Source organism: Mus musculus, chromosome 5 (genome assembly GCF_000001635.26).
Source record: "Mus musculus strain C57BL/6J chromosome 5, GRCm38.p6 C57BL/6J".
NCBI lineage: Eukaryota > Metazoa > Chordata > Mammalia > Rodentia > Muridae > Mus > Mus musculus.
In genome coordinates, this window is record NC_000071.6 from 145,853,765 (window position 1) to 145,881,041 (window position 27,277).

The following is a 27,277-nucleotide window of genomic DNA, read 5'->3' on the forward strand; positions in this document are numbered from 1 at the left end:
CATAATTGAATGTCAGGCCCACTCCATGAGATGGAACCTATAACTGATAGTGTCTATGAAGTTATAAACCAGAGACTAGGTGCATCCTATGTCCTAGGAAGAAACATACTACTATTAATCTATTAAAGGGATATAGCAATAAAATATTCTAATGAAATACTGCCATATCCATAGATAGTGTATCACTCATTAGAAAAGCTTCATGCAGCAGTCAGTAGTAAGCAAGGAAACATACAACTTTTCAACATAAAGAGACTTTGGAATGTACAACTCTATGTAGGATGACTAAATCGTACATCTTGCCTCAAAGCTCAGGGATTTTCACAAAATGGAAAGAAGAAAGAGTGTAGGAGCCAGAGGTAGTTGATGACTTTAAGGAAATAGCACTTCCAGACACAACATGTCAGGCACACATATGACCTTATAGAGGCTACAACAAAATTCACACAATCTGCACAAGCTCAAACCAAAGAAAATTCTAGCTGAGAGTTCAAGTTTTCACCTCTAGCAAAGGAGATATGGTCAGCTGAGAGCTCCTGACAGAGGAAAGATCTTTTTTTTTCAATGGGGTGACACTGGGTGGAACTTCACTCTAGGGTGGGTCTCACACCCAGGAATAGCTATCCAACACAAACTGGACTTCACATATTTGTTTTGTTTTGTTTTGTTGCTTTAATTTTTGCTTTGCTTTGCTTTGCTTTACTTTGCTTTGAAATAGTGTGAAAGATTGTAAAGTGGGTGGGAAAGGAGGTAAGATAGAATCTAGGAAGAGTTGGTCAAAAGGAATTAATGTGATCAAAATGTATTCTATGAAGTTCTCAACAATATTAAAACACTTGAAATGAGGATTTTTAACTAAGTGTTTATTTACATTTTCTGTGCAGCATTTATTATAATATATGGCAACTAAAGCATCTGATAACAATTCTACAACTAGAGTTGTTACAAGAGCTCACATTTTTCATCAAAAATTTTTGTTCAAATTACAAAAACGTGGTTACTATCGAAAGATCTCAAAAGGAATTAGCAGAGAAAACGAGATATGGATGGAGATGATCCCATGAGAACCAGTGAAGGCAAATTTCCTGTGCTGTCACTAATTTATTCATCTCTTTTTTATTAGATGGTAACTTGTACAGACACTGAGAAAGTTCAGTGGATGTACTGAATCTTTAACCAGGCATCAAAACCAATCTATTAAGCCCCTTATTCATCTCAATTTTACTCATGATGAAACTAAAATGTCCGATGTTCTTAGACACTGCCTTTCTGAAGAACTCAGAAGAACTCCTTGAGGGAGACTCATGCTCCAGTTATGACTGCATCCCGTGGCACAACCTTTAGAACAATGGGTTTTTCTGGTTGAAGAAGTCCTTGTCTGCTTAATTTCAGAGGTATCTGCAACAGGGGAAGAAAAATATTCAGAACCAGTGAATGAATCAACAAAATCACCAAAAGAAAAGTAAAACAAAACAAAAGAAAACAAGTGATTGGCATAATATGCTATGAAGGAAAAAAGAGCTGCGTTCAAAGTCATATGTTTTCCGTGCCTTTTTCTCCAAGGTGTCTCACTTGGGTGGTGAGAGCATGCATCCAAATACACATTATGTAAAGTGTTGATTGAGACACTACTGTTTTCAAGACCTGAAACAATCTCATGCTGGTTTATACTAATATTGTGTGCTGATTTAGAGTAAAAGAAATGAGTTCCATATTTTTAACCTTATTCTTAGTCTTTATGTCATATTGATTTTTTTAAGTCATATAAAGTTATTTTTGGTTTTTAAACTTTCAAGATAACAATGTGAGTATACCTGTCAATGCTATTAACAATTCTCAGCTCCAAAGATCATGTATACACTTCAATAGTCAGCCCGTTTACGGAAAGACTTCTGAGAGAAACATATGTTGCTTTTCTAGCATCTATTCTTGGCTTCCAAGGATGTGGTGAATGGGAATGTCTGACTCCACAGGGTTTTCAATAACACTTTAGCATCATACTCTTCAATAATGAATAGGGAAAGTTGTAAATACACAAATCTTCTAGTCAGAGGAAAAGGAAGGGGAGTAATGTTGTCATGGAGACAGAAAAGTGTCAATTTTCAGATGACTGGAGCTTGAAAGAGCATCTGCCCTCTGCCAAGTGTGCCATGGGGTCTAAAAACAGGAACCTTGTTTAGTCTGTGTAAATCCCTATGCATAATGTAAATGCTTTACTGATAAAGTACTAAAATAAGTGAGTGTGGGCAATGGGTAATGCACAGACAGCCTGGTTTCCAGTCGAGTTGAGGTCTTGAAACTCAGTGAGACCCGGTGGTGGTAATCTCCACCTACATGGGACAGAAGGTGTTCCCTCATGTCTCCTGCACCCCTGGATCCTGTCAAAGTTACCACCCCCACAGCTCCCACAACAGAAGCTGTAGCTTTCAGTCAAGTAGACAATGTCTCAAGTTTCTGGCCTTCTGGCTAGAATCCTCCCCAGTGTTACCTAGCAATAGAAGCAATAGAAGATAACAAGCCCACTATAAGATGGACTGTTTGGCCCATTCTCTCTCTCTCTCTCTCTCTCTCTCTCTCTCTCTCTCTCTCTCTCTTTCTCTTTCTCTCTCTCAGCTTTTGCCACTTTAAGTTATCTTATTCTCTAGCCTTTTTCACTTTATCTCTTTCCACCTTCTCTCCTCTTGGCCATTGCCAGTCTCTCTCTCTTTCAACCTTTTTCTGCCTGTCTTTCTAAAATACAGCTCTAAAACCATGGAGAGAGGCAGAGACAAGCCATGACCACTTAGAGAGAGGGAGGAAGGGAAAGAGAGAAAGGAGAGCTAGAGAATAAGAAAGGTAAAGGCAGAGAAAGAGAGAGAGAGAGAGAGAGAGAGAGAGAGAGAGAGAGAGAGAGAGAGATTAGAGAGCAAAAGGTAAAAGCTTAGAGAGTAAGAGAGCTTAGAGAGAGAGCAAGGAGTGACCAAAGAGCCCCTCTTATGGTGGGCTTGTTATCTTGCTTTTGCTAGGTAACTGTGGGGAGTAGGCTAGTCAGAAGCTTGGGACATTGTCTACATGACTGAAAGCCATAGTTTCTTCTGTGGGGGCTGTGGGGGCAGTAATTTTGACAGGATCCAGGGGTTCAGGAGACATGAGGGAATGCCTTCTGTCCCATGTAGGTGGAGATTACCACCACCAGATTTCACTGGGGTTCAAGAACTCAACTCAACTGGAGACCAGGCTGTCTGTGCATAGCCCATTGCCCCACAAGTGAGGTTGTAAGAGAATAAAGCATTACAACTACCTTTAGGAACAGATCAAAGAATAAACACTTCTGTCCCTTTGTCCAGAATAAATTCCAATTGATAAAGAGGAGACACACTCTAAATACACAAGTCCTGTAATATTAGCCATGCTTGTTATATGAAATAAGAACAAGTTATTGAGGAAAATGCAATGTACATGCTTTTACTAAATGTCTTATTTTATGTTTTTTATAATTATAAGTACTATGCACATGGTTTGTATTGAGGCATACAAAAAAGATGTACATCTAAATATTTGCATAAATGATACTAATTTTTAAATTAATGTTTTTATTAAATAATATTATAACTGTAAGCCATACTTTCAAACATTTACCAGGTTTTCAATGTGAAAACTATCCTCAAAGAACTGTTTAGAATTTGTGGAAGGAATAATTATGAAGTATTATACAAAAGAGAGAGGATATGCTTTAATACAGAGAGTACAAACATAAAAAAAAACTGGAGATTTTAATGACATATAGGTGATTGAAACAGCCTGCAGGACCCAAAAGTTGAACATGGAGTAAATAAGTACAGAAACCTAAGAGGAAGATTCATTTAGAGAGTGAAGAAGAACTTGAAGTATGAGAGAAAAATAAAAGGGGAAATAGACAACTACCTATTTTTAGAGCAGGGTTCCTGAAAAATGAGCCACAATCAACAAGATGTCCCATAAGGTTGAAGTTCGTCATAATAAGCAACTTTGAAAAGAATATAGCCTATGTATAAGAATGTTTCCCTGCACTTTGTGTATACACCATGTGGGAATTCTTAAGAAGCCAGAGTGGGCCATCAGAGTCACTAGAACTGGACTTAGAAATGGTTGTGTGCCACCATGTGGGTATTGGAAACTGAACCCAAGGCCTTCTCAAGAGCAGCAGGTGCTCTTAACTATTGAGACAGCTCATGAGAACAAGCACTTGTCATTATTTAAAATAATTATTCTCAGCTTGGCATGACACTGGAAATCAGAAATGAACTTTTAAAGACACACTGTGGGTGAGATGTTTTAGGACTTCAGAAATGACAAGGTATCTTGAGTTTCTGGTTTCTTTTTGAGACACGTGGCCCATGTTGGCTTCAAACTCACTAACTGGACAGTATTACTTCAAATTATGATCCTCTAGCCTCTATCTTCTGAGTGCAGGTATGTACCACCAGAGATTGTTCATGTACTTCTGGGGACAAGAACCAAAGATTGATTCACAACCAGTAGACATGTTGCCAAATGAGATCACTCTAGACCCCATTATGAGTTTTAAAGCTCTTCTGTAAGTCTATTGTACATATACTAGTTGAGAAGAGTGTGAGAAGAGGTCTTCTGTGAGCTCTAGCAGAATAGGGCAACAAACAACAAACATTGAAGAAATAACCATTGTACCTCTGAAAGGCACATGACATATCCAATCTCCAATGGACATGACTAGAATTTCAAATGGAATGCATGGAATCTTGTCTCACTAGCCTACTCTGACTCTTTATAATGCTAAGTTTCATTCTATAGTGACAGAGAAAAAAAAAAGGCTCCTTAGGTAACACAAGGAAAAAATAGCTTATTTGGTCAGAAAAGAAATAATTAAACCTCAAACATTCATTATTATTTTTATATACAGAACCTTCAGTTGAAAAAGCCTCACATAAAACACTATATAGAGATCATTTTCTGCCTTACCTGTGTTTCCTTACAAGGCTGGAAGGAGAAGTTCTGCATAATTTTAGTGAGAGCAAGTTTCATATTCATGAGAGCAAACCTCATGCCAAGGCAGTTCCTGGGTCCATTCCCAAAGGGCAGATATACATAAGGATCAATGCTGCCCTTGTTCTCCTTGCTGAACCTGGAGGCACAATACATGACTAATTGACAGAGGATAAAAGCATAAGAGCTGCACATGTGAAGTTTCCTCTTGGCATCTATCCAGTAACACACAGGGAGTTTGGGAAAGGAGTTTATGGAATTTCTATTTGCAGGTATTTGGCTCTGAAAATTTTCCACTAAAGTTTCTTTTGATTCCCCTTCCTTATAGGTTTCTCCATATGTTGAGATAACATAAATGCTGTTTTTAAAACTGCATCATTGTTTGGGTAAACACTAGTGTGATAGTGGTATTATGGGGTAGGGGAAACCAACCATTTTCTGATTGGTTAGAGAGCCAGTTCTCTGGGGAAATTAATGCCTAGCACTGAAAATTTGTTAAAAATCCTATAGCTGCAGAAATCATAGATAAGAATGTGGTGATGTTTTGCTAAGCGAAAATGGTACAAAATGCCTTTTTAATATTTATCTATACACACAAAAATTAGTGCAGATCTCAGCCTTGATCAGAAAAGCTTCAGTTTTCAGTGAGAAACAGCATAGAAACTCATGATTGGTTATAGTGCTGAAAAGTGGTGGTGGAGTGCTCAGACCCACCCAGTCTCAGGAAACATCACAAACGGAGGGGAAGAAGAAATGTAAGAGACAGGGCATAAAATGAATGTTGGGAAGTACTGTCTTCTGGATATGACACAAACATTGCACTTATGAACTCACAGCACTTGTGAACATCTACACAAGAATAGACACATCGTAATTGCATTATGGAAGGGAAATAAAGTTCATGAGATGCTACCTTGCTAAGGAGCTGTTGACAATAAATGCTTAGTGGATGATGGAGGAGTTTTTCTTCAATGGTGCAGCCACTGGTGAGTCGACCATTCTCCAAGATATAACCCCTACATTTATGCTTATGCAAACAACCCTAAGTAAACTCACAAGTCACAAAAATCCAAATATATATAAATACAGGAATAAGACAGGTTGAAGACAGACAGGGATTCCACATGAGTGGGAGGGAGAAGAGGCAGGGCGATGTGAGGTAAAAATGACCAGAATTCACTATCCATTCATGAGACAGTTAAAAAAGAAAAAGAACCAAGAAATGAACTATACCTTTAGACACTAAAAATCCATGTGGGATGATGCTGTATTCCAACTTTGAAAATACATATCATTTTAACTGGAGGAAAAATGGGTACCTGACTCACGATTAAGTGGATCATTAATTACTTGAGAAAGAAGGAGGTAAAGATTCTGTGTGTAATTAGTTAGACTTTATGCCAGTCTCACTTCCCCTCTCCTCTCTTTTTTTTCTTTCTCTGCCATTCTCCTCACACAATGCAAATGTTTGTAAAATCATACTTAGATCATCTTCCTATGAGAGACATCATAGTATCCACAGGCTTGCAGAGTACAGAGTGGGTTCCTGCTCCTGAGGTTCTAGTACCTTTCAGGTTGGAATTCTTCAGGCTCTGACCAGTGCTGTGGGTCATGGTGAAGAGCATAAGATGGAATCATCACTGTTGACCCTTTGGGGATATACACACCATTGAGTTCAACATCTTTCTTACAGACTCTCTCAAGTCTATTAGCAATGGGATATAATCTGAGGGTTTCATTAAGCACCATATCCAGGTATTCCATCTCCATCACAGTATCATACGTGGGAGGTGCCTGGGAAGAAAGAAAAAAGATTTGTCGTGAAATTTTAGTTTAATTTTCAACTGTGTCTAGTGTTGAGTTCTCAGCATCCCCAAAGTCAAGTTCCGCAGCTCAAAGGACTTAGTTAGTACTTACAATTCATTTTAAAATCTTTCTAAGATTGTTTTTAATTCATATATGTAGATATTTTGCTTGTATATGTTTATGTACACCATATAATACATGGCCAACAGAAGCCAAAAGAGGGCATCAGATCTCCTGTAACCAGAGTTAGAGTAGTTGAAAGCTGTCATTTTCATGCTGGGACTCCAATATGAATGGATCCTATGGCAGAGCAGCAAGTGTTCTTAACCATTGTGCTATCTCTCAAGCTCCTTACAAATGTAATAACTGTCACTGGAGGCCTGGAAGATGCTCAATTACTGAAGAGTCTACTATGCAAACCTAAGGATGAGCGTTCAGATACAAATCATTATAAATCCTGACACAGTGGCACCCATTTCTAATCCCAGCAGTAGGTAGACTGAGACAGGTTTTGCCTGGTTCGCATTGGCTAGACAACCCAATCCATTCCATAAGCTCCAGGTTTGGTGAGAGAGCCTGTATCATAAAACATGGTGGAAAGTGGTTTAGAAATGTACACAATGTAGGTCTATGACCTATACACACACATATGCACACAAACATATACATAGAGAGGTGGGATGATTTAAACACCAAGGCTCACACCTTGGCTTTTTCTCCTATAACCATAAAGAGACAGGGGAAATCATGGCACAGAGTTGAGTCAACCCACGTGGATTAATCTAGGCCAAGAATAGCCTCTCTCAGTATTCAGCAGGGACAACATGGCAGAACTAGCAGTATCATAGAACCATTTAGGGAGTTATATGTTAAATGCATATCTTTAACATCACACAGGTTGTGTGCATGCTGCTTGCTTGGTACTCTTGTGGTCTTAGATAAACAGACAAACCAGGCCCAGCTCTGTGTCACAACAACCTTCTATTGCCATGAGAGTCTTTATTGACCATTTCTTCATCTGTGTCACATTCACAATAATTTTTAAATTGTTCTCGGAAAAACCAGTGCTGTGCTCTTGTTACGAATTATGAAGGGTTGTTCAGACAGATCAGAGAGCAAAGGTGCCTGCCAATGAGCCTACTGACCTAATTTGGACTCTTAAAACTCATGCAGCAGACAGAAAAAATTCCTTCGGGTTATCCTTTGACCACCACTCACATGCTGCAGCATACATGCCCCAATACATATATACACTCATACACATATATAAGTACATGTATATGTACATACATATATGTAAAGAAAAATTCACCAGAATTGGTAGGTTGGCTCAGTGATGTGAATGGTTACTCACTCACACAAAATTCATACAGAGAAAAAAAATGCATATACACCCCCACACACAACATACACACACTCCTCCTCACTCACACAGTGTTTGTCTCTCCCTCACACACAGAGACTCTCTTTCTCTCTCTGTCTCACACACAGACATACACTCTCTCACACACACATATACAAACTTTCTCTCTATCCCCCTCTCCCTGATTCTCACACACACTCTCTCTATTCCACTTTCTGTCTCTCTAACTCTCTCTGTCTCTCTGTCTCTGTCTCTCTGTCTCTGTCTCTGTCTCTCTCTGTGTGTCTCTCTCTCTCTCTCTCTGTCTCTGTCTCTCTCTGTCTCTCACACACACACACACACACACACACACACACACACACACACCATTGCAAGTGACCAAACTGTGTCTTTGTTGAGATTTCTCCTTTTCCCTTCTACACCATCATCTCACCTTGTTGGGCAGAGCCTCATCGATCTCATCCTGCAGTTTTTTCTGGATATCAGGGTGAGTGGCCAAGGAATGCAGGGTGAAGGAAAGTGTGCTACTGGTGGTTTCATACCCAGCAAAAATAAAGATAATTGACTGGGCTGTGATCTCCATGTCAGAAAGGGCTGAAAGTAAGAACACGTTTCAGGTAAGTCATGTCATGATGTGCTATCACAGAGGAGATGAGGAGAAAATCAAATGAGCCCCCATTTTCCTAGACAGACTAGGGAAATGCTGTTCAGTCACACTGAGACTGTCATCACCATGACAGCAAAATAACACATCCAGAAAAAGAGAAGGCTTCAGGCAGATTGTCCTAGTGTTTCTGCTGATCCTCACAATGCCCAGTGGGCAGCTTCAAGACATGGACTTTAATGTTTGTAAATTTTATTTTAATTTATGAGTATTTCTGTTTGTGTGTATCTGTGTGGAGGGTGCCACATATGTGGGAAGGGTGTCCATGGAGGTCAAAAACCCCTAGAGAAGCAGTTATAGAAGGTCCCCGGTATAGGTTGAGATATTTTAATTTCTTATTTATTTATGTGTGTTTCTCCAGGGAGGGAAGAAGATGGCATTGGAGTCCACAAACGTAGAGTTAGAGGCAGTAGTATATCTTCTACCATGAGTGCTTTAATTCTATTGTTTGCAATTTTTTTGCTCCCATTTAGTGTAAGTGCTTGCTACTAAACTGGACTATAAATCCCCAATTGGTACCTATTTTTAAAGTGAATATGTACTTTAGCAAACAAAAACTAAACAGAAGGACTAAGATGTAGTCAGTAGATGTCGGTACATCCCTAGTGTTCATGAAGCCTTGGGTTCAGTCCCCAGCACTTTGTGAATCAAGTGTGGTAATGTCTATATTCTTGTTTACACTGGAAGATTGACAGGAAAGAAGACAGTCAGTGATGGAAAATTTCTGCTTCATAGCAGAAGGGGGATCAGCCCCTCAAGGACTGGTCAATGACAGCTTCCTAGAAGCTCATTTTAGTGTTACACAAAAGGCACCTTTAGCAAGTCAATTTCCATACACCAAACTCTCTTAACTGATAGAGGGCTTGTCTTGAAAGACCCATCACTAAACAGTTCTCAGCCATGGGAAATTTCCTGGCTTTCCAGGCATGCCTACAGACTAAGGTATGCAAAGGCTCCGGGAATATTTTCGAAGAACACCACAAAATCTCAGATACCAATCACTGACAGAAGTGTACTTTAATGCTGAGGGGCCATCACTCCAGATTCATTCCAGATTCAGTGTTTCTGGCAAAACTGTGCTGTATGGTAGTATGTGTCTGTAGTCTCAGGAGTTAAAAGTCATTCTCAGGCACATTGTGAATGTGGGTCAGCCTGGGCTACATAGGAGCCTGTGGCAAAAGGAGGAGGAGGTGTAAAAGAACTTGAAGTTAGCTGATCACATGAAATGGTTTCAAGTGGGCAGACAGGAAAGGGCTTGAAACACAAAGTACCTGCCACTTTAAATATTAAACATGGGGACACAAAAGGTCATAACTACATATAAGCAAGTGAGTGTATGGGAAATAATCAGATAGGTAAGAATGGAAGACTCCCTTTCCATTAGTTACTGATGCACACCTTTACATTAATTTCTGCAACTGGAATGCCATCAGTCATGATAATAATAATGATTATAAATTTAAAATAACCACATATGGGAGGCTAGAGAGATGACTCAATGGGTAAACCTGAGTTTGAGTCCTCAGTCCCCATGTAAAATGTCAGGTCGGGCAGCTCATACTTGTAACCACAACACTGTGGATTTTTGGGACCTGCTGGCAGCCAAGTTTGTCCTGGGCTTTAAAAAAAAAGACCGTCTCAAGGAAATGAGACAGGGAGGGATTGAATAAGACACTGGGCGCCTTCATCTGTTCTGTGTACATACACCTAAAAGTGTGCACATATGAACATACTCCGGCACATACATGTACTACACAAAGAAGATAAAAGTCTGTAAGTGAGAGTTTTATGTTTTTAAGATAGGGTTTTTCTGTGTAGCCCTGCCTGTCCTGGAATCTGATGTAGACCAGGTTGGCCTTGAATTCACAGAGATCCACCTGCCTCCGCCTCCCAAGTACAAGGATTAAAGGAATGCTCCATCACTGCCCAACTATGAGTGATTTTAAATATATAAAAGAATGAAAAGGACAAATCCATTTGTATAAAGAGGCTTTTTCCCCAGATAACTTCAACACCACTTGGGTCCATGCCCCTGATTGGATGTTTAGACACAGATGTCTAGGCTGAGCTCTGAGATTTCGTGCCGGGAAAGACACAATCAGCACATGTGCTCACCCAGGTAACAGACAGAACACTGGAAATGTCCATGATGGCCACCCTTCCTGTTAGGAGTAAACTTTTGCCCATGTGAATCCAGAATATTCCATGTTGATAATAGACATGCCTGTCTTTCAGCAAATCAACAGTGGTTTCCCTCTACCTAGAAAAACCTCCTCGCATATTTTCTGAGCAACCCACCTGCTCCCCAAGAGTTTCCTTGTCTATAGACCAGGAAGGGCTTGCTTACCTTTATGAGAGACTTTGTCTTTGGAATTATTATGAGAATTCATCATCAGCTGAAGAAAATCCACTCGGTGCTAGAAGCAGAAAGAGAGGTTACAAAAATGGAAGGTCAATGGTAAGTTCAAAGGTCAGAGGTGGATCACAAGTGCAGAACATTAATTCTCCCCTCTGAGAAGGTGGTTCCCTCAAATTCACAACTGTGGCTATGGTTGCTAGAGTCATTAAGGAACAAAAGCAAGAGTGGACTAATTAGGAAACATCTAGCTTCCACATCAACCACTTTTACAATATATTACAATAGATAAAATTTTAAACAAGCACTTTTATTTTCTAACAATATACTTGAAAGAGATGAAAATAATGTACCCCCTTTTGATCATTTTTATTTGTTATTGGAGAGTTTCATACTCGTACACAATCAGATATGGTCATCTCCACCCCAGTGTTTGCTCTAAACAATTCCTTCTATACTGTCTGTAACATTTCTTCCTCCACACTCCATGCCCTCTTCTTATTCGCCCACTTTGTCCAACTAGTGTTGTGAATATGTGCATGGATGTGAGGCCATCCATTGCCTCATAGGAAACCTACCTATGTTCACACCCTCCATCCACAGCTATGAACTGACAATTGACCCCCAGCAAAGGGCACTGCATACAGAGATTCTCTCCCATCCTCACTGGAGTTTTGACATTCTTGACCTTGTTCAGGTATAGTATCATGCCATTTTTTTTCAGTCCTAATGCAGGATGTTCTAGCTTTCATCCCTATTGCTAAGGATTAATTTCTAGATTATTCTCAATCAGCTTTTTAAAACTCCAATTTCTCCTCCATGAGAAAACATTAATATATTTTCTCTCTCTAAATATATCCTTTTCTATCTGCCACTAGCACACAGCTTACATGTTCACAGCCCAACATGTTATCAAACTTTGAATCTCTAAAGAAACCACCACCTTTTACCTTCTGCTTAGAATCCAGGCGGCTTTCCTTCATTCTGTCCACAAATTTTTTGAAAAATTCTATTGAATCCTTTGGGAACATGCAGATATTTAACATCTCATATACTGGTGTCAGGAATGGAAAAAGTACTAGAAAAGAAAATAGATAAGTTTTAATTGAAATGGAAATTTTATTTAAAGAAATCATAAAGCAATCTCTAGAATAAATCACCAGTGTCTCAAACAGAAGTCATTCTCTCTGTGAACTTGCTCACAGTGGGTCAGCACCATACTTCTCCTTCTGTGCTGTGTAGTAGCCAAAGCTGCGACCTGACTCTTAAATATAACTCTGCTCCTGGAGTTCATTTGGATTCAGAAAGAAAATTCAGGAGCCACTAAGATGGATCAATAGCTACAAGTTTCTCCAGGCAAGCCTAAAACCTGAGTTTGATCCATGGATCCCACTCGGTAGAAGGAAAGAACCAACTTCTGTTAGCTGTCCTATGATCTCCACATGACACACAGTCACCAAGGCATGTTCATGTGCATGTGCAAGTACACACATATGAACAGTCAAGGCTACACAGAGAACCCTGTCTCAGAAATGGAAAAAAGAAAATCCCAAGCTCAAAGACAGGTAACAAAAAAGCAGGAAGAATTAAAAATCACATACTTTCCCATGCTTCCAGATTCTAGCCTCTATGAATAAATATGTATAAAGGTCTAAATATATTTATCATACAATGCTTAAAAGGAGAAACAGGGGATACTAGGTGACAAGGATAAAATGTAGGCATAGGGACAAATGAGCTGTGTATGGAAATATATTTGATAGGGAAATTATTAAAACCCCAAATAACACACCATGGCTAATTTTACCCAGAATATATATACAAAAACCCCCAACAATTGACAATCCCAGAAGAGCCAGGTTTTATTCCCAGCATCCACATGGCTGCTCTCAACCATCTTTAACTCAAATACAAGTGGATTCAAGACTCCATTATGACCTCTTTAGGCACTGCATGCATGCTGGTAGTACACCCATACACAGAAAACAAAAATAAATAAATCTTATAAAATTATAAAGCAATTAAACTATGTACGAGAAGACCTAGCCAGGCAGTGGTGGTGCTTGCCTTAATCCCTGCACTCAAAAGGCAGGGGAAGGTTGAGATTGGTGAGTACAAGTCCAGCCTATTCTACAGAGTGAGTTCTGGGATACCCAAAGATAGACAGAAAAAACTCTGATATAAAAATTGAGAGACAGAGACAAAGACAGAGAGAGACAGAGAGACAGACAGAGAGACAGAGACAGAGACAGAAAGGAAGAAGATCTAAAATCATATATTAAAACATCTAAGACCTGCATTTATGGCAGATAGTTATGTGTACAGTAGCCAGAGCTACTATACACAATGTATGTTAAGTTGCTTAATACATTAAAACTTCAATTACTTATTGGCTCAGCAATGCTGATTCTAAATATAACCCCTCAAACATAAAACTAAATATTTAAACATAATCATGTTTATGAAGGCTCATGGCAGAGAAATTCATAGCAAACATGTGAGACTAACTTCCATGTCCATCAATAGATAGGGAGAATAAATTACTCATGGACACAGGACATGGTGACACTTGATCCATTACATATTGTGCTAAAAAAAGAGGCATGTCACAGAAACAAGATAGTCTATGATCCCATTGATGTTTAATGTCCAGAATACACAGATACAGAGCAAGTGAACTGGTGGTTGCTAAGGTCAATATTGCTTGAAAGTTACAACATGGCTAGAACAAAGTCCTATTTGATTGACCATGGTTATGGAGTCAGGGTGCCTTCAGTAAATGCTGATCCCAAAGAGATTGGAGACAAAGAATAAGGAGCTGTTGACTGCTGATCCCTAAATGGATCATCTATATCAGCACCCCTCACATCAAGGCTCATGGAAGATCATGAAATGGGATGTGGAACTAAATTCAGAGGCAGGAATGAGGACTGAGAAATGCCATATTGTAGACATGATATGGTCCTCTCTTGAACTGACTGCCTGCAGTAGACCAAGCCAATAATACTGGTCAGAATCCGAGCATGCAGCACCAAATGGACTAGACTAGCTACCAAAGCAGAGAAAAGGACAGGAAATTGGGAGGAAGATGTATTGGGTATCTAAGCAATGTGAAAAGTAAGAGTTAACACTGGGTGTAATCAAGACAGATGTTATCAATGTATGATATTGAAACCATGGAAAATTCTGGAATACAGAGTGTCCAATTTGTATTTATACTAATTAGTATTTATACAAAAAATAATTCTAAAATAAACCCGGGACTCAGGGCTACACACTGTAATTGCAGCTCTCAAGAGGCAGTGGTACAGGGATCTCTGTAAGTTCCTGACCAGCCTGGTATACACAGTTATATCCAGGCCAGCTAGAGTAACATGTTAAGACCCTGTCTCAAAAAAAAAGAAGAATTTAGAAAACAGAGGTTATCTGGCTACATGTTCTCAAAATACTGAACTGTGCCTTTAGGCAATGAATTATATGACAGGTGAACTATACACCACTACAGCTGATCATTTGGGGAAATTGGGGATGGTAATGCAGAAAGACAAACAAGGCCACAGAGAACAGCTGTGAATGATCAAAATTCAGAACTCTCCACTCACCTACTGAGAAGAGCAAAGGATCAAAAAAATCAAATCTTAAAAGCTTTTTGGCTTTCTCCACAAAAGGATCCTCTGGGTTGTTGAGGGAATCCACGTTCACTCCAAATGATGTGCTGGTGATCACATCCATGCTGTAAGCACCTAACACACTGAGGAGAGAGAGGCATAGGAATTTAACATGTGCCAGAGACTGGAAAAGAACTCTCATGAGACAGGCCAAGCCACCTCATTATGGACCAAGCCCTTCCCAGCTGTTCTACCCTCTATCACTGTAAACTTCTTACTGCCACATTTCTCCCCTTTAAACTGTGTATAATGTCATCTAGTGTCTAAAGGGGCAAGGACAAGCAGCTGGACCATGTGATCTTCACCCCAGTTACCCTTCCTCTCCCAGAACCACAGTGATGGACCAGCACTCACTCTTTCATAGTAACAGGCTTGCCTTTCTTTGCCTTCTGCCTCAAGTACTTTACCAAAATGTCTCCATACTGTTCAATGACAGGGAACATCTACACAAAACAGAGAAGCATCCACAGTTAGGATGGAGACTCCAGTATCTCAGCCTACAGTTAAAAGAATTTCACTCACCTCCTTGAGTTTTCCACTGGTGAATGTGGGGGACAGCAAAGCTCTATATCTCTTCCATTCATCATCCTTAGATATTGAGATAGCTTTACTCATTATCCCCACTGGGCCAAAATCCTAGAGTCAAAAAAGAAAAAAAAAAAAACCTCAGAATGCCTCACAGTCTATGAGAATGGAGCTGTGTACTCATCTTCCTATTGCGGTTTCAACCCTTTATGTTCGAGGATTCTTTTAAATGCGAATTTCTCTGTGGTTGGAAAACTATGTCCAGGGGTTGGGGACAAGGTGAAAACAAGGCTTAGTCGATCTCTAGAACTGTGTGGTTGGAGTTTGGCTTGGAGAAAGTTAGAAAGTTAATTTTGCAACAGACAAGTTCTCCAGCTCTGTATTTACAACATGAACAATGTGAAGAGGATGTCTTCAGTCTCTCTCTCTCTCTCTCTCTCTCTCTCTCTCTCTCTCTCTCTCTGTGTGTGTGTGTGTGTGTGTGTGTGTGTGTGTGTGTGGTGTACATATGAATGCTGGTGCATGTAGAACCATGAAAGGTAGCTTGGTTCCTGGTTGAACTAATGCTTGAAGCCCCAGAATCTATGAAAAGACTGTAGGTGCTTTGCTGGTTACTGGGCTTCAGGACCCTGTCACTAGTCGTAGCCCCCATAGGTTTGTGGCCTCAGTCACATAAGGGCAATGCCCCAAGCCTCCCCATATGTACAGGACACGACCTGTGGTCACATCGGCTCAAGAGAGATCTTCATTTTAGTGAGGTACCTAAAGGCCTGGAGGGCTTATCCAATAAGCATTCTTTCCCAGACTCTTCTCTCTGCAAAATATATTTAACCTTAGGCACACCTGAGAAGTTGGGTATGGTTTCACAATCCACTTTCTGCCTTGATAATAAATGTCTTAAAACCTTTGACTGCCTTTCTCTATCTGGATCTAGCATTGGGAGCCATGCAGAAGGCCTTTGCCTATAGAGCCACCGTCTAGTCTCCTGTAGAAAGTCTCTCTGCGCTCTCACATATGGGTTCCACCAAGCCTAAGCTCAAGAATGCAGCTAGCCATCAAGCCAAAAATTTTCCCTGCTGGACCAGCCAGAGCTCCCTCCTTTATCCCCTGGCTGTGGGGAATTGGGCTATGCAAAGACAGGCTAGTCTCCACTTGAGCTGAGGTCTGAACCCCAAAGGGTGATAATTAACCTTCATGACATAGTAGGCATTCCCTTATGCTCCTGGAACTCTGGCCCCTACATAATTTACTACCCCTGCAGTCCCCACAAGAGAAGCATGGCTAGAAGTCACATAGGCAATGGCCCAAGCTTCTGACCTTCAGGCTAAACTCATTCCCAGTTACCTAGCAACAATAAAGACCATAAAAGGGGCTGTTAGGCCCCCACCTCACTATCTTATGCTCTTACTTCTCACTCTCTTACTTGTCTCCCTCTTACACCTCCCTCTCACCCCCTCTCCTTCTTTGTCTTCTCCTCTCCTCTCTTCTCCTCTCCTCTCTCTTACTCCCTCTTTCTCTCTAGCCTCCCCTCTCTCTCCCTCTCTCTTCCTTCTCTCTTTCTCTCTACCTTTCTACAATAAAGCTCTTAACCCATAGAATGTCTCTGCTCATCAAGGCCTACTCTGCTTTGAGGATGGGACAGGCTTTCTCCTAATGAGCCATTTCTAATCTCCCATTAGAAGTCCTTCCTGTTCTCCAGCCAAGATCCTCTGCACTCACTCTTGTCAGTGTTGGGAACCACTTCCCTCATCCCTCTCTCCCATAACCCCAGTGGCTTTAGCAAAGTAGCTCTGGGACTCCCAGGTAGGGCTGCCCCCTGCCACCACCCCCTGAAGAGTGGGTCAGAGGCTTAGATGCCCACACAGGGATGAGTGGAAGGTACATGCAGCCGTCCCATGCCTGACAGACCAGAGAATAGGTAAAACTCTGGTGGGGTGTGAGTTTCCCTTCTCCCTCTTCCCCAGGGCCCCCCTTTTCAATTCCCAACACCTGGCCCCAGGCTCGATACAGCCTGTGGGGCCCCCACTCCGTTCTCAGCTCTTCCAAAGATTCCACTGGTGCCTGGATACCAAGAGCCTGAGACCCAGACAGCCCCAGCTTCCTTGCAAGCTTGAGGACCCCTGAGCCAGTTCTGGGTGTCCTGCACCTCAGGCTGTGCTTTTCCACCTCTGGAATGGTATTCCAGGGCTGCTCTACAACTCAACACCCACATGGCCACAGCATGGGGTAAGCATGGTCAACTTTCCACATCCGGACTCCCCAAGTGACCATGCCCTATGCTGGATCAGAAGCAGGACCCCCCATAAACCTACAGGTACAAATTCCCATGTGTGCTCATGTGGAGACCAGAGGTCAGGTGTCTTCCCCTATAACTCTCTATGGAATTTTTTTGGACAAGATCGCTCTGTGAATGTAGAAGTCTCTGATTTGGCTAGAGTCACTAGCATACAATTCCCGGAGATCTATCTCTTTCAACATACATCTCAAGAGTCACACATGAATGCTACTCTGCCCAGCTTTTGGTGGATGCTGAGGATCCAAACTATGGTCCTTTACCCAATGATCAAGCCATCTCCCTAAGCCTCTGACACAAAGTGTTTAGTATTTGGATTTTTTTAAAGGATTCCTTCACTATTGTATGGTTTCGGCCTAATGTTTCTTGTGTTATAATGCTAATTTTCATCCCCCAAACTGCTAACAGGAGTACCTCTTCATAAGACACTGAGAGACCCTGCCCCCAGTTGGCTCCAATTGGTAAATAAAGATGCCTACAGCCAATGCATGGACAGAACAGATAGAGGCAGGACTTTTAGGATTCCTGGGCTTGGGATAGAGAGGAAGAAGCAAAATCACCTTGAGAGGGGCATAGGACAGGCCAGCCATGTAAGAATTCAGATAAGTGGCTTTAGTGACCACATTCCCAATTGGGTCTGCAGTAGCAGAGTTGAAATACTGATTTTAAAGGATGTTAACTCTGGAATACCGAATGGAATGTTTGCTAGCCTCAGGAGAGATTAGAAGTACCAAACCATTAAGCTAGCCAAGACATATTGAAATTATCTGGTGTGTGTTTGTTTGTGTGTGTGTGTGTGTGTGTGTGTGTGTGTGTGTCTTTCTGTATGTCTGCCTGTCTCTATGTGTCTATCTGTATAGTGTATCTGTGTGTGTCTGCCTTCCTGTTTTATGTCATTATGTCTGTCTCTATGCATGTGTCTGTGTGTGTGTGTTGTATATATCTGTCTGTTTGTGTGTGTGTATATGTCTGTTTTATCAGTGTGTAAGTGATATTAGAAATGATACTCTGCTTTCAGAAGAGACCCAGCATAACTGACTCTTGAGAAGCTTCATCCAGCAACAGATGAAAACTGATCCAGAGACTGTACTGACTGGTTTTGTGTCAATTTTACACAGGATGGAGTTATCACAGTGAAAGGAGCTTCAGCTGGGGAGGTGCCTCCATGAGATCCAGCTGTAAGGCTTTTTCTTAATAAGTGATCAAGAGGAAGGGGCACTTGTTGGTGGTACCATCTATGGGCTGGTAGTCTTGGGTTCTATAAGAAAGCAAGCAGAGCAAGCCATGGGAAGCAAGCCAGTAATGATTGTCACTCTATGGCCTGTGCTTCAGCTCCTGCTTCCTGACCTGCTTGAGTTCCAGTCCTGACTTCCTTTGGTGATGAACAGCAATATGGAAAGTGTAAGCTTAATAATCCCATTCATTTTGAACTTGCAGTTTGGTCATGATGTTTGTGCAGGAATAGAAACCCTGACTAAGACAGAGACCCTGAGCCAAACATCATCTACAACTTGGGGAGTCATGTGAATGAGTCATGGATAGAATTGTGTAAGCTGGAAGGGTCAGAGACCCCAAAGAAGACATACAGAGTCAAATAACCTGGGACCATGGGGACTCACAGAGACTGAATCACCAACCAAATTACTTATAGTGGCTGGACTTAGGCTCCCTACACATTAGTGTCAGATATGCAGCTTGGTATTTCTGTGAGTCTCCTAAAAATTGGAGCTGGGAGTGTCTCTGAATCAGTTGCTTGCCACTAGATCTCCTCCCCCTATCTGGACTGCCTGATTGTGCCTCAGTGGGAGAGGACGTACTTAGTCCTGATGCTGGTGGATGTCCCAGGGCAAAGTGGTACACAAGGGGGACTTCCCCTTTTCTGGGGAGAAGGGGTGGGGCTATGGGAGGAGGTATCAGTGAGGGTGGGACTGGGAGGAAAAGAGGAAAGTGTGTTGCAAACAGGATGTAAAATGAATATATAAATTAATGAATGAAAAACCAATGTGACCTACCCGCCGGTTTGTGAAGACAGAAAAACATTCCTTCACTAGCACATTCTTAATCGTCTCTGGGTCTGTGACAGCAAGGAGAGGCGTTTGACCATCAAACAACCTGTGTGGGGAAGACAGCTGATGAACCAGTTTCTGAGGTGAGAGCCACACCCTGATTTTGATCCTAATGCTTCAGGACCCTTACTCTGCTTATACAATGCATGGTCACAGGAGTTCCCAGTTCAGCTTAGGAATTCTGATCATGTACTCAACGGAGTCTTTGGAAAATGATAATTAATGTCATTCAAGACACAATGAGCCTCTTCAAGACAAACCAGCTCTGTAAGGCACCACACTTAGAAATAATAAGTGGAAATTTGCCAAGTCTAGATGTGTGTATGTAAGAATTGCCTATACCATTTTCTATGAATTTGCATATTTTAAATATTACAAGAGCCTGGAGAGATGGCTCCACAGTTAAGAGCACATACTGCTCTTGCAGAGAACCTAAGTTTGGTTCCTAACACCCACATTGGGTAGCTCACAATCACTTGTAATGCAAGCTCTACAGATATCCAATACCTCTGCAGTACACCAGAGTCAGAAGCAAGCAGATCTCTTAGTTCAAGGCCAGTCTGCTTTACAAAGCAAGTCCAGGACAACCAGGGCTACACACAGAGGAATCATGACTTGGAAAAGAAAAAAAAAAAAGAGATCGTCTAAAAAAATACTAGAATATGTCAACATCTGGTGTTGGGATGCAGCTCAGTCTTAGGATGTCTGCCTAAAGTGCATACCCTGGTTTTGATACACTGATGTGAAAACATAGAATTTAACTGAGGCACCAATATCTTCAGGTAGTCTAGAAGACAGGACAGGAAGAACAAGAGAGCCAGGAAACAGAGGAGGAGCTTGATAGGCTGTCTTAAGTATTCCTGCATCACTGCAGCTGGGAGAGCCCCTCATGCCCTCTGCATGACTATCAACATTCCAGCAGAAGTTTTAAGGTCCTGATGTTGCCTGAGGATTTGCACACAGCTAGTTCTTGTAGAGGAAAACAAAATGGCCCAAAATGGCACCTGATGATTTCAGCTCAATCCCTGGTATCTATGTGGTAGAAAGAGAGAAACGACTGCTACAAGCTGTCATCTGATATACACTTTTACCAAAAAACTTGGCAGGAGCTGAGGAGATGGTGGAACAGATGAAGGCACCTGAACCAAGTCTGATGACCTGAGTTCAGTACCCTGGAAGTAGAGAACTAACTTCCACAAGTTATCCTCTGACCTGCATATTTGTACCAGCATACAAGTCCCCCTTCCAGTAAAAAAAAAAAATAATGTTGATGTAAAACAAAATATAAACAACAACAAAGACTCTATGTTCACAGAGAAATTTTTTAATGCTAATCATGAATTATTTACCAAGCTCTTAGCTAGGTCATCATCCCCCACCCCTACTGTCAAATGGAATAGTAAAGTCAACAATGAAGTGAAGGACTATGACTTTCTATATGGAAATGAGACGGTGTGGCAAGGAGATGGAACAAGACATTTGCCAGAGCAAACCAGAGGGACATGAAGCAATCCATCTCATGTCAGAAAAAGGAAGTTTCAGAGGAGAAAACAAATGACAAGAGGACACTGGATAAACACAAGGTCTGGGGAGATACTTAGGTGCCAAACACTCTCAGAGGACTGGAGATAGGGGAGAAGGAAGGAGAGAGGGACTGTGTGAGGGAAATGGGGTGGGGGGCAGGGATGGGGTTGTAAAGTGATTAAATAAATAAACTAATAAAAAAGAAACCCTCAAGTCCATGGAACATCAAAGCCTGTCAAAAAGCCACTGTGTGCAATGTTCTCATATCAATATGGCATTTGAACCCTGTCACTTAATGACATGTGGTGTCACCTTTACACATGGCTACAATTGAGGGCGGCATCATCCTTACACAAGCTGAGTACCTCCTCCTAAAAGTCGTCAACTCAATGGAACTTTCCAGTATACTCACCCCCATGTTTTTCCATACTTTTTATAGCACTCCATGTCGAATTTCCATAAACCCTAGAAAGAGAAATAGCATGAAATCCACTATTGTCCTGTATGTACTAACCCTTCTGTAGCCAGAGCACGAAAACCCTCAGATTCCATAAAGTTGGGTTTATTGTCTCTGACACAGAAAAATTCTTATTCAGAAATGTTTGACAAGTCAAGAGCAGGATGGCTCAGTGTGGAAGAGCAAAATTAAAGAGCAGGACATATGACACATCCGATGGCCTCTACATCCTGAATCACAGACATGTACACAGACAACACACATGAACTGATATTAATAGTGATAATTATTATGATGACAAGTAGCACAATTGTTTTAAAGTTTGTGCAAGGTAAGCACAAAGCCTGTAGGAAGAAAATCCTGATCAGACAGGAACACATGCTTTGCCACTCACCTTCTGGATGTGAGCTTGGAAATGTCTGTAGGGGATCTGACCATGGGCAAGATAGCCCAGCAGGTTAGTCACAAATGCTCTACCTAGATTTAGAGCCTACGTGGCACATTACATTCTTATTACATAATTTTCTAATAATTTTGGTAAATCCTCCATTCCCTAATGGCTTCACTTTTAACAAATCTTTAAAAAAATAAAAATTGCATTATGTAGGTAAGTATCTTAGGTGATTGACAATCATCATTCTGTCTCATTTTCACTTGCTACTCAGACTCATGCATTAGTTTGCTGCCTTTAAAGTAAATGAGGCAGCTGTAGATATGTTAAAAAAAAGAACCTAAAATATGTCACTAGGCCTGGTTATTTGGATCAGCAGTTAAGAGCACTGGTTGATCTTACAGAGGATCCAAGTTCAATTCCCAAAACCCACTTCCCACATCTCACATCCATATCTAACTCTAGCTCCAGGGAATCAAGAGCCCTATTCTATCCTCCATACCTACTGCACTGACATGCACAACCACATACATATAACTGTATACACATAAAATCTTTCTAAATGAATTAATCACTAACCAGGACCCCAGCAACTAAAGGAGGAGAGAAAGTAAATGCTTTAGTTCTGAAGAACCCAAAGATTAATAGTACATGCTGGGTATACTGCCAGAGAAAATCTTCATGGGTTCAAAGATTAAGCAGAGAGCTCAAGTATACGAAAAGCCTCCCAAATATTGGGGATAGGGGTCTGTGTCAAGCTGATGTTTCAGAAACATTCAGAAAAAAGAACAAATATGTCACTCATAACACCTCATATAAAAGAGAATTTTAATCTAGTAAATATAGATTGGTGTCCTAGAAGTTGGGAACACCTTCAAGATTTTCTCCAAATAACTACAACAGCGCCTGCCTGGACTCTACACTGAGCAAGAAACAAACTCTTCCTTTACTGCTCACAAGATCAGAATATCACATCCTCAGTATCAAGACTGGATGACAGGGAGATCTGGGCATTTTACTCAAGGTGAATTTCAATAAACTGACACTAGGGCTGATGACATGGCTCCAAATGAAAGGGAACTTGCCACAAAGCCTGATAACCTGAGCTCAATCCCTAGTAATAAGATGGTTGAAGGGGAAAATTGACTCCCACAAACTGTCCCCTGACCTCCACATACCTGCTGTGGCATATACACACCCTCACCCAAAAATAAATAAATGGGGAGGGGGGTGATAATGGGAGCTATGGAGATGCTTCAGTGGGAAAAGCACCCATGTGGAAAGCAGAATTTGACCTCTAGGATCTGTGTAAATGCCTGGAAGGAGGTAATAGAACCATCTTGCAAGAGTCAGAGACAAGGGACCCAGAGAGAAAGCTGGCTACCTAAACTAGTCAAGTCAGAGAGAGCCAAGTCAAAGTGAGAGACTCTGCCTCAAAGGACAAAGTGAAGAGCAATCAGAAAGACACCCAGTTTCAACCTCTGACCTCCTCATACACAGACATATACATAAATATGTTCCTGCACACACATATGGGCATTCACACACATGCAAATGCCTGGATACACTCTATAAAATATATACACACACAAACACACTATAAAGTTTTAAGTTGGCAATATAGTCCCAGGATACTCACAAACATTCTCAAGAATCAAGAGAACCCAGTGTGAGGGCCTGACATCTTTTAGGGTTTCCTTATAAGGAACATTTATTTAATAGAACTAAGACATTATTGGCCACAAGCAGAAGCCATATGGAAAACTCAGTCAACACTCACCTTGTAATAATTCAGCACAGTGCCTAAAAATGGCAGAGGTTTGGGCCCAGGAATTCCCTGTTTCTTAAAAAGTTCATGTTTACGAGTCCCATATCTATAAAGGGAAACAGAAAGACTTGTGGCCATGTATACAGAAGAGAGAAGACAAGCAAAACCATCGCCAAAAATTAAAACAAACCAACAACTCAGCTTCCCTTCCAGTTCCCAGAAAACTTTGGGAATGGTGAGGGGGACACTGCATGTCAGCCCATTGCTAGTATCCATGTCTGCTGAGTTCTCATGGATCTAGGGATTGCTAATACTAAACCATACCCAGTATAAGTCGTATCAGTAAACTAGCAGGGGATGTTTTCATGCACAGTGTAGTCAATTGCTGATTTATGTGCCCAGAGATCTAGGTACAGAGCTCTGGTTCAGACTTTTGTATTGTTGTTATCATGAAGTATCTCCTGAATCAGTATTTTGTAAAACATTGTTCTCCACCGTATTCTTACTAGGAACAAATCAAGGGAACAACAGCCTATAGTGGGGCAGTAGAGAAAAATGTGTGACTTCTGTGCCCAGAGAGAGGGAAAGGATCTCAGATGGGACCTGGGGACTCGGTAATCAGGATAAAATGAAGAAGGCAATGCCAGAAAGAGACTACAGTGGTAAGTAACAGGCCACAGGGTTGGGAATTAGGCTGGGAATTAGGCCAGGCCAGCATAGTCAGGTCAGAATAGCTCAGAATCTGTCCAGCTTAGTGCCTGAAACTCCAATAAATATGTCTCTATGTCATTATACAAATAAAGGGTGTTCTACCCCATACTTTTATAATAAACCCTAAAAGTGGGAGTTGAAGAAGGATGGGGCTTGGGGTACCCAAAAGATCTGCAGAACATCAGTATGAGCTTTAATAAGAGTTAGTACCACTGGGAATATAGCTAAGAAGTGAAGAGTGTGCCTAGCATATATAAACTCTGACTTGATCCTCCATACTGCCAAAACATTAAAATGCAAAATTAACTCAGTCCTCATTTCATCTTGGACCTTTGAGATGACTCCACAAGTAAAGGCATTGATGGATAATGTTGATAATCTGAGTTTGGTCTTCAGGACCAACATGAGAGGAGAGAACTCTCTGAAAAGTTGTCCTCTGACCTGCATACACAAATACACACACACACACACACACACACACACACACACACACACACACACACACACAGTAGCATGTGCTGTCCCTAACCACAATAAATAAAAACATGAAATTTCGAAAACTTTTTGCAAGACTTAATTTCAACTTCTGCTCTCTGTTGGAGGAGGGTCTTTCACTCTGTGTATTCAGATGCTGGTTTCTGTAACCTGAGACATCGATACAGTCTGGACTGTATTGTCATGACTAATGAGGAATCTCCTATATCAATGTGGTATAAAGAATGTTCCCCAATTATCTCTGATTGGTGGATAATAAACTGAAGATCAAATGACTGGGCAGAAGAGAAGTTGTTGGCCACAAGGCCCATGAGGGTCTAGGAGCAGAAGGGCCAGAAGAAGGTGGAGGAAGAAGAAGGTTCCCATGAGGTCAGACATGGGAAGGAGTCATCAAAGGAGCTCACCATGAGGACACACATGGAGCAGAGCAAGCCAGGGAAACAGTCACAGTGCAAGTAAAACTGAGCCTATAGCTGGGATGTAGATAGCTTTGTGGGCTAGAACAGCTTTGAACCTGCCCAATCATAGTGCTTAAAAATTGCTAATAAACTTAATAGGTCTCTGTCCCAATTATTTAGGAGCTAGCCAGGTTACAAAAGCTACCACCATTAAATACCATACTAACTATGCCTGTGGAAGGTGTCAGATTCCCTGGAGCTATAGTTACAGATGATTCTGAGCTGCTTGTGGATGTTGGGCTTAAAACTTGAGTACTCTGAAAGAGCAGCAAGTGACCTTAACCACTGAGCCATCGGCTCTCCAGCTGCTGGTTCTGATAATCATTTTGAGCCTCCCAATAATAACAGAATAGATGTCTGAGTATCACCCTGATCCTCAAGACATGGTATGGGAAGGAAATGTAAAGATCACTTACCGGTAGAGGAGCACCAAGCTGATTGCTAGGAGCACCCAGGTTTCCAGTGAGAGAGCTGAAACCAGGTCCATCCCTGCTTGTTTGTCAGCAATTTACTTCTCTGTGTTCTCCCTACAACTGTGTGTGTGATCCTCCTCAATGCTTCCCTCTGCCCACTCTGCTGCACTGAGGACAGCCTGCAGTAATTATATGCTGGGAGAATGGGCGGCACCAGGGATCAAGCCAGTAGATGGATCACCTTTGCATCACTGGACTTTGGTACTCTCTTCTCTAGGCAGTTCGTATAGTTCATCCACAGCCCAACTTGACCTACTTTGAGCTAACATTCTGTGTGGCATCAGTAAACAACAGTGCCAGATGGGTAAAAGTTCTTGGTTTTTATAAGAAATTCAAGCAAATTCAACAACAAATACCCTCTCACCAAGGCTGGCTTCATTCAAAAATACACTCAGACAGTAGAAGCAGGGGAATCAGAAGTTCACAGACAAAGTTCAAAGCAAAATAGTGTTTGAGACAAGCATTGGATAAGGGAGTACATGTCTCAAAAAATACTCTACTACATCTATCCACAAAAATCCAACACCTGCCATCCCTTGACAATTGTGTCAGTGAGGAAGAAACAAGCCCTGCCACTCACTGCTGAGAAAGAAGGAGGTATTGTACTCAGTTGTGATCCCCTGGTGACTGGTGACCCACAGGCTCTAGTGGATAGTTCCAAACCCACAGTCACACAGATGGCACTAAAGTCTTCAGAACACAAAACAAGTCATGAATATGGGAAGGACAGAGGCTGATAGGGATAGGGTAAGAGAGTGGGGAAAATTTAATCAGAATGCATTCTATACACACATACAGTTGTCAGACACACACACACACACAGAGAGAGAGAGAGAGAGAGAGAGAGAGAGAGAGAGAGAGAGAGAGAGAGAGAGATTGAATTTAAAAATTAGCTATGGAATGTAGCCAGCCACAGTCAAACTTCACAGGAAGCCCAAGGATTCTTGTGGAACGGTGACAGATAGGATTGAGTGAGCCAGAGGGGTCAAGGACACCACAGGAAAATCTACAGTCAACAAACCTGAAACTATGGGACTGACAAAAACTGAACCACCAACCAAACAGTATGAAGGGGCTGGACCTAGGGCCCCTAAACTTATATAACAGATGCACAGCTTGGTCTTCATAATGGTCCCCCAACAATTGAAGCAGGGACTGTCTCTGACTTTTGCATGCCATAAGATCCCCTTCCCATATCTGGACTACCCAGGATGGCCTCAGTGGGAGAGGATATACCTAGTTCTGCTGAGACTTGGTGTCCCAGGAAAGATACTCAAAG

The 27,277-nt window shown here is 41.4% G+C and overlaps 1 protein-coding gene across 1 annotated transcript; it reads right to left on the reverse strand.

Moving 5' to 3' along the window:
• Nucleotides 1-842: 842 nt before the first annotated feature.
• On the reverse strand, nucleotides 843-26,090 carry Cyp3a11 (cytochrome P450, family 3, subfamily a, polypeptide 11). The gene is made up of 13 exons (NM_007818.3): nucleotides 25,942-26,090; nucleotides 23,874-23,967; nucleotides 21,658-21,710; nucleotides 19,668-19,767; nucleotides 15,360-15,473; nucleotides 15,192-15,280; nucleotides 14,772-14,920; nucleotides 12,120-12,247; nucleotides 11,161-11,230; nucleotides 8,583-8,743; nucleotides 6,548-6,774; nucleotides 4,957-5,119; nucleotides 843-1,398 (listed from the first exon to the last, which is right to left on the reverse strand). The coding sequence occupies exons 1-13, from the start codon at nucleotides 26,010-26,012 to the stop codon at nucleotides 1,303-1,305; spliced, it is 1,515 nt and encodes a 504-aa protein (NP_031844.1). The 5' UTR covers nucleotides 26,013-26,090; the 3' UTR covers nucleotides 843-1,302.
• Nucleotides 26,091-27,277: the final 1,187 nt, after the last annotated feature.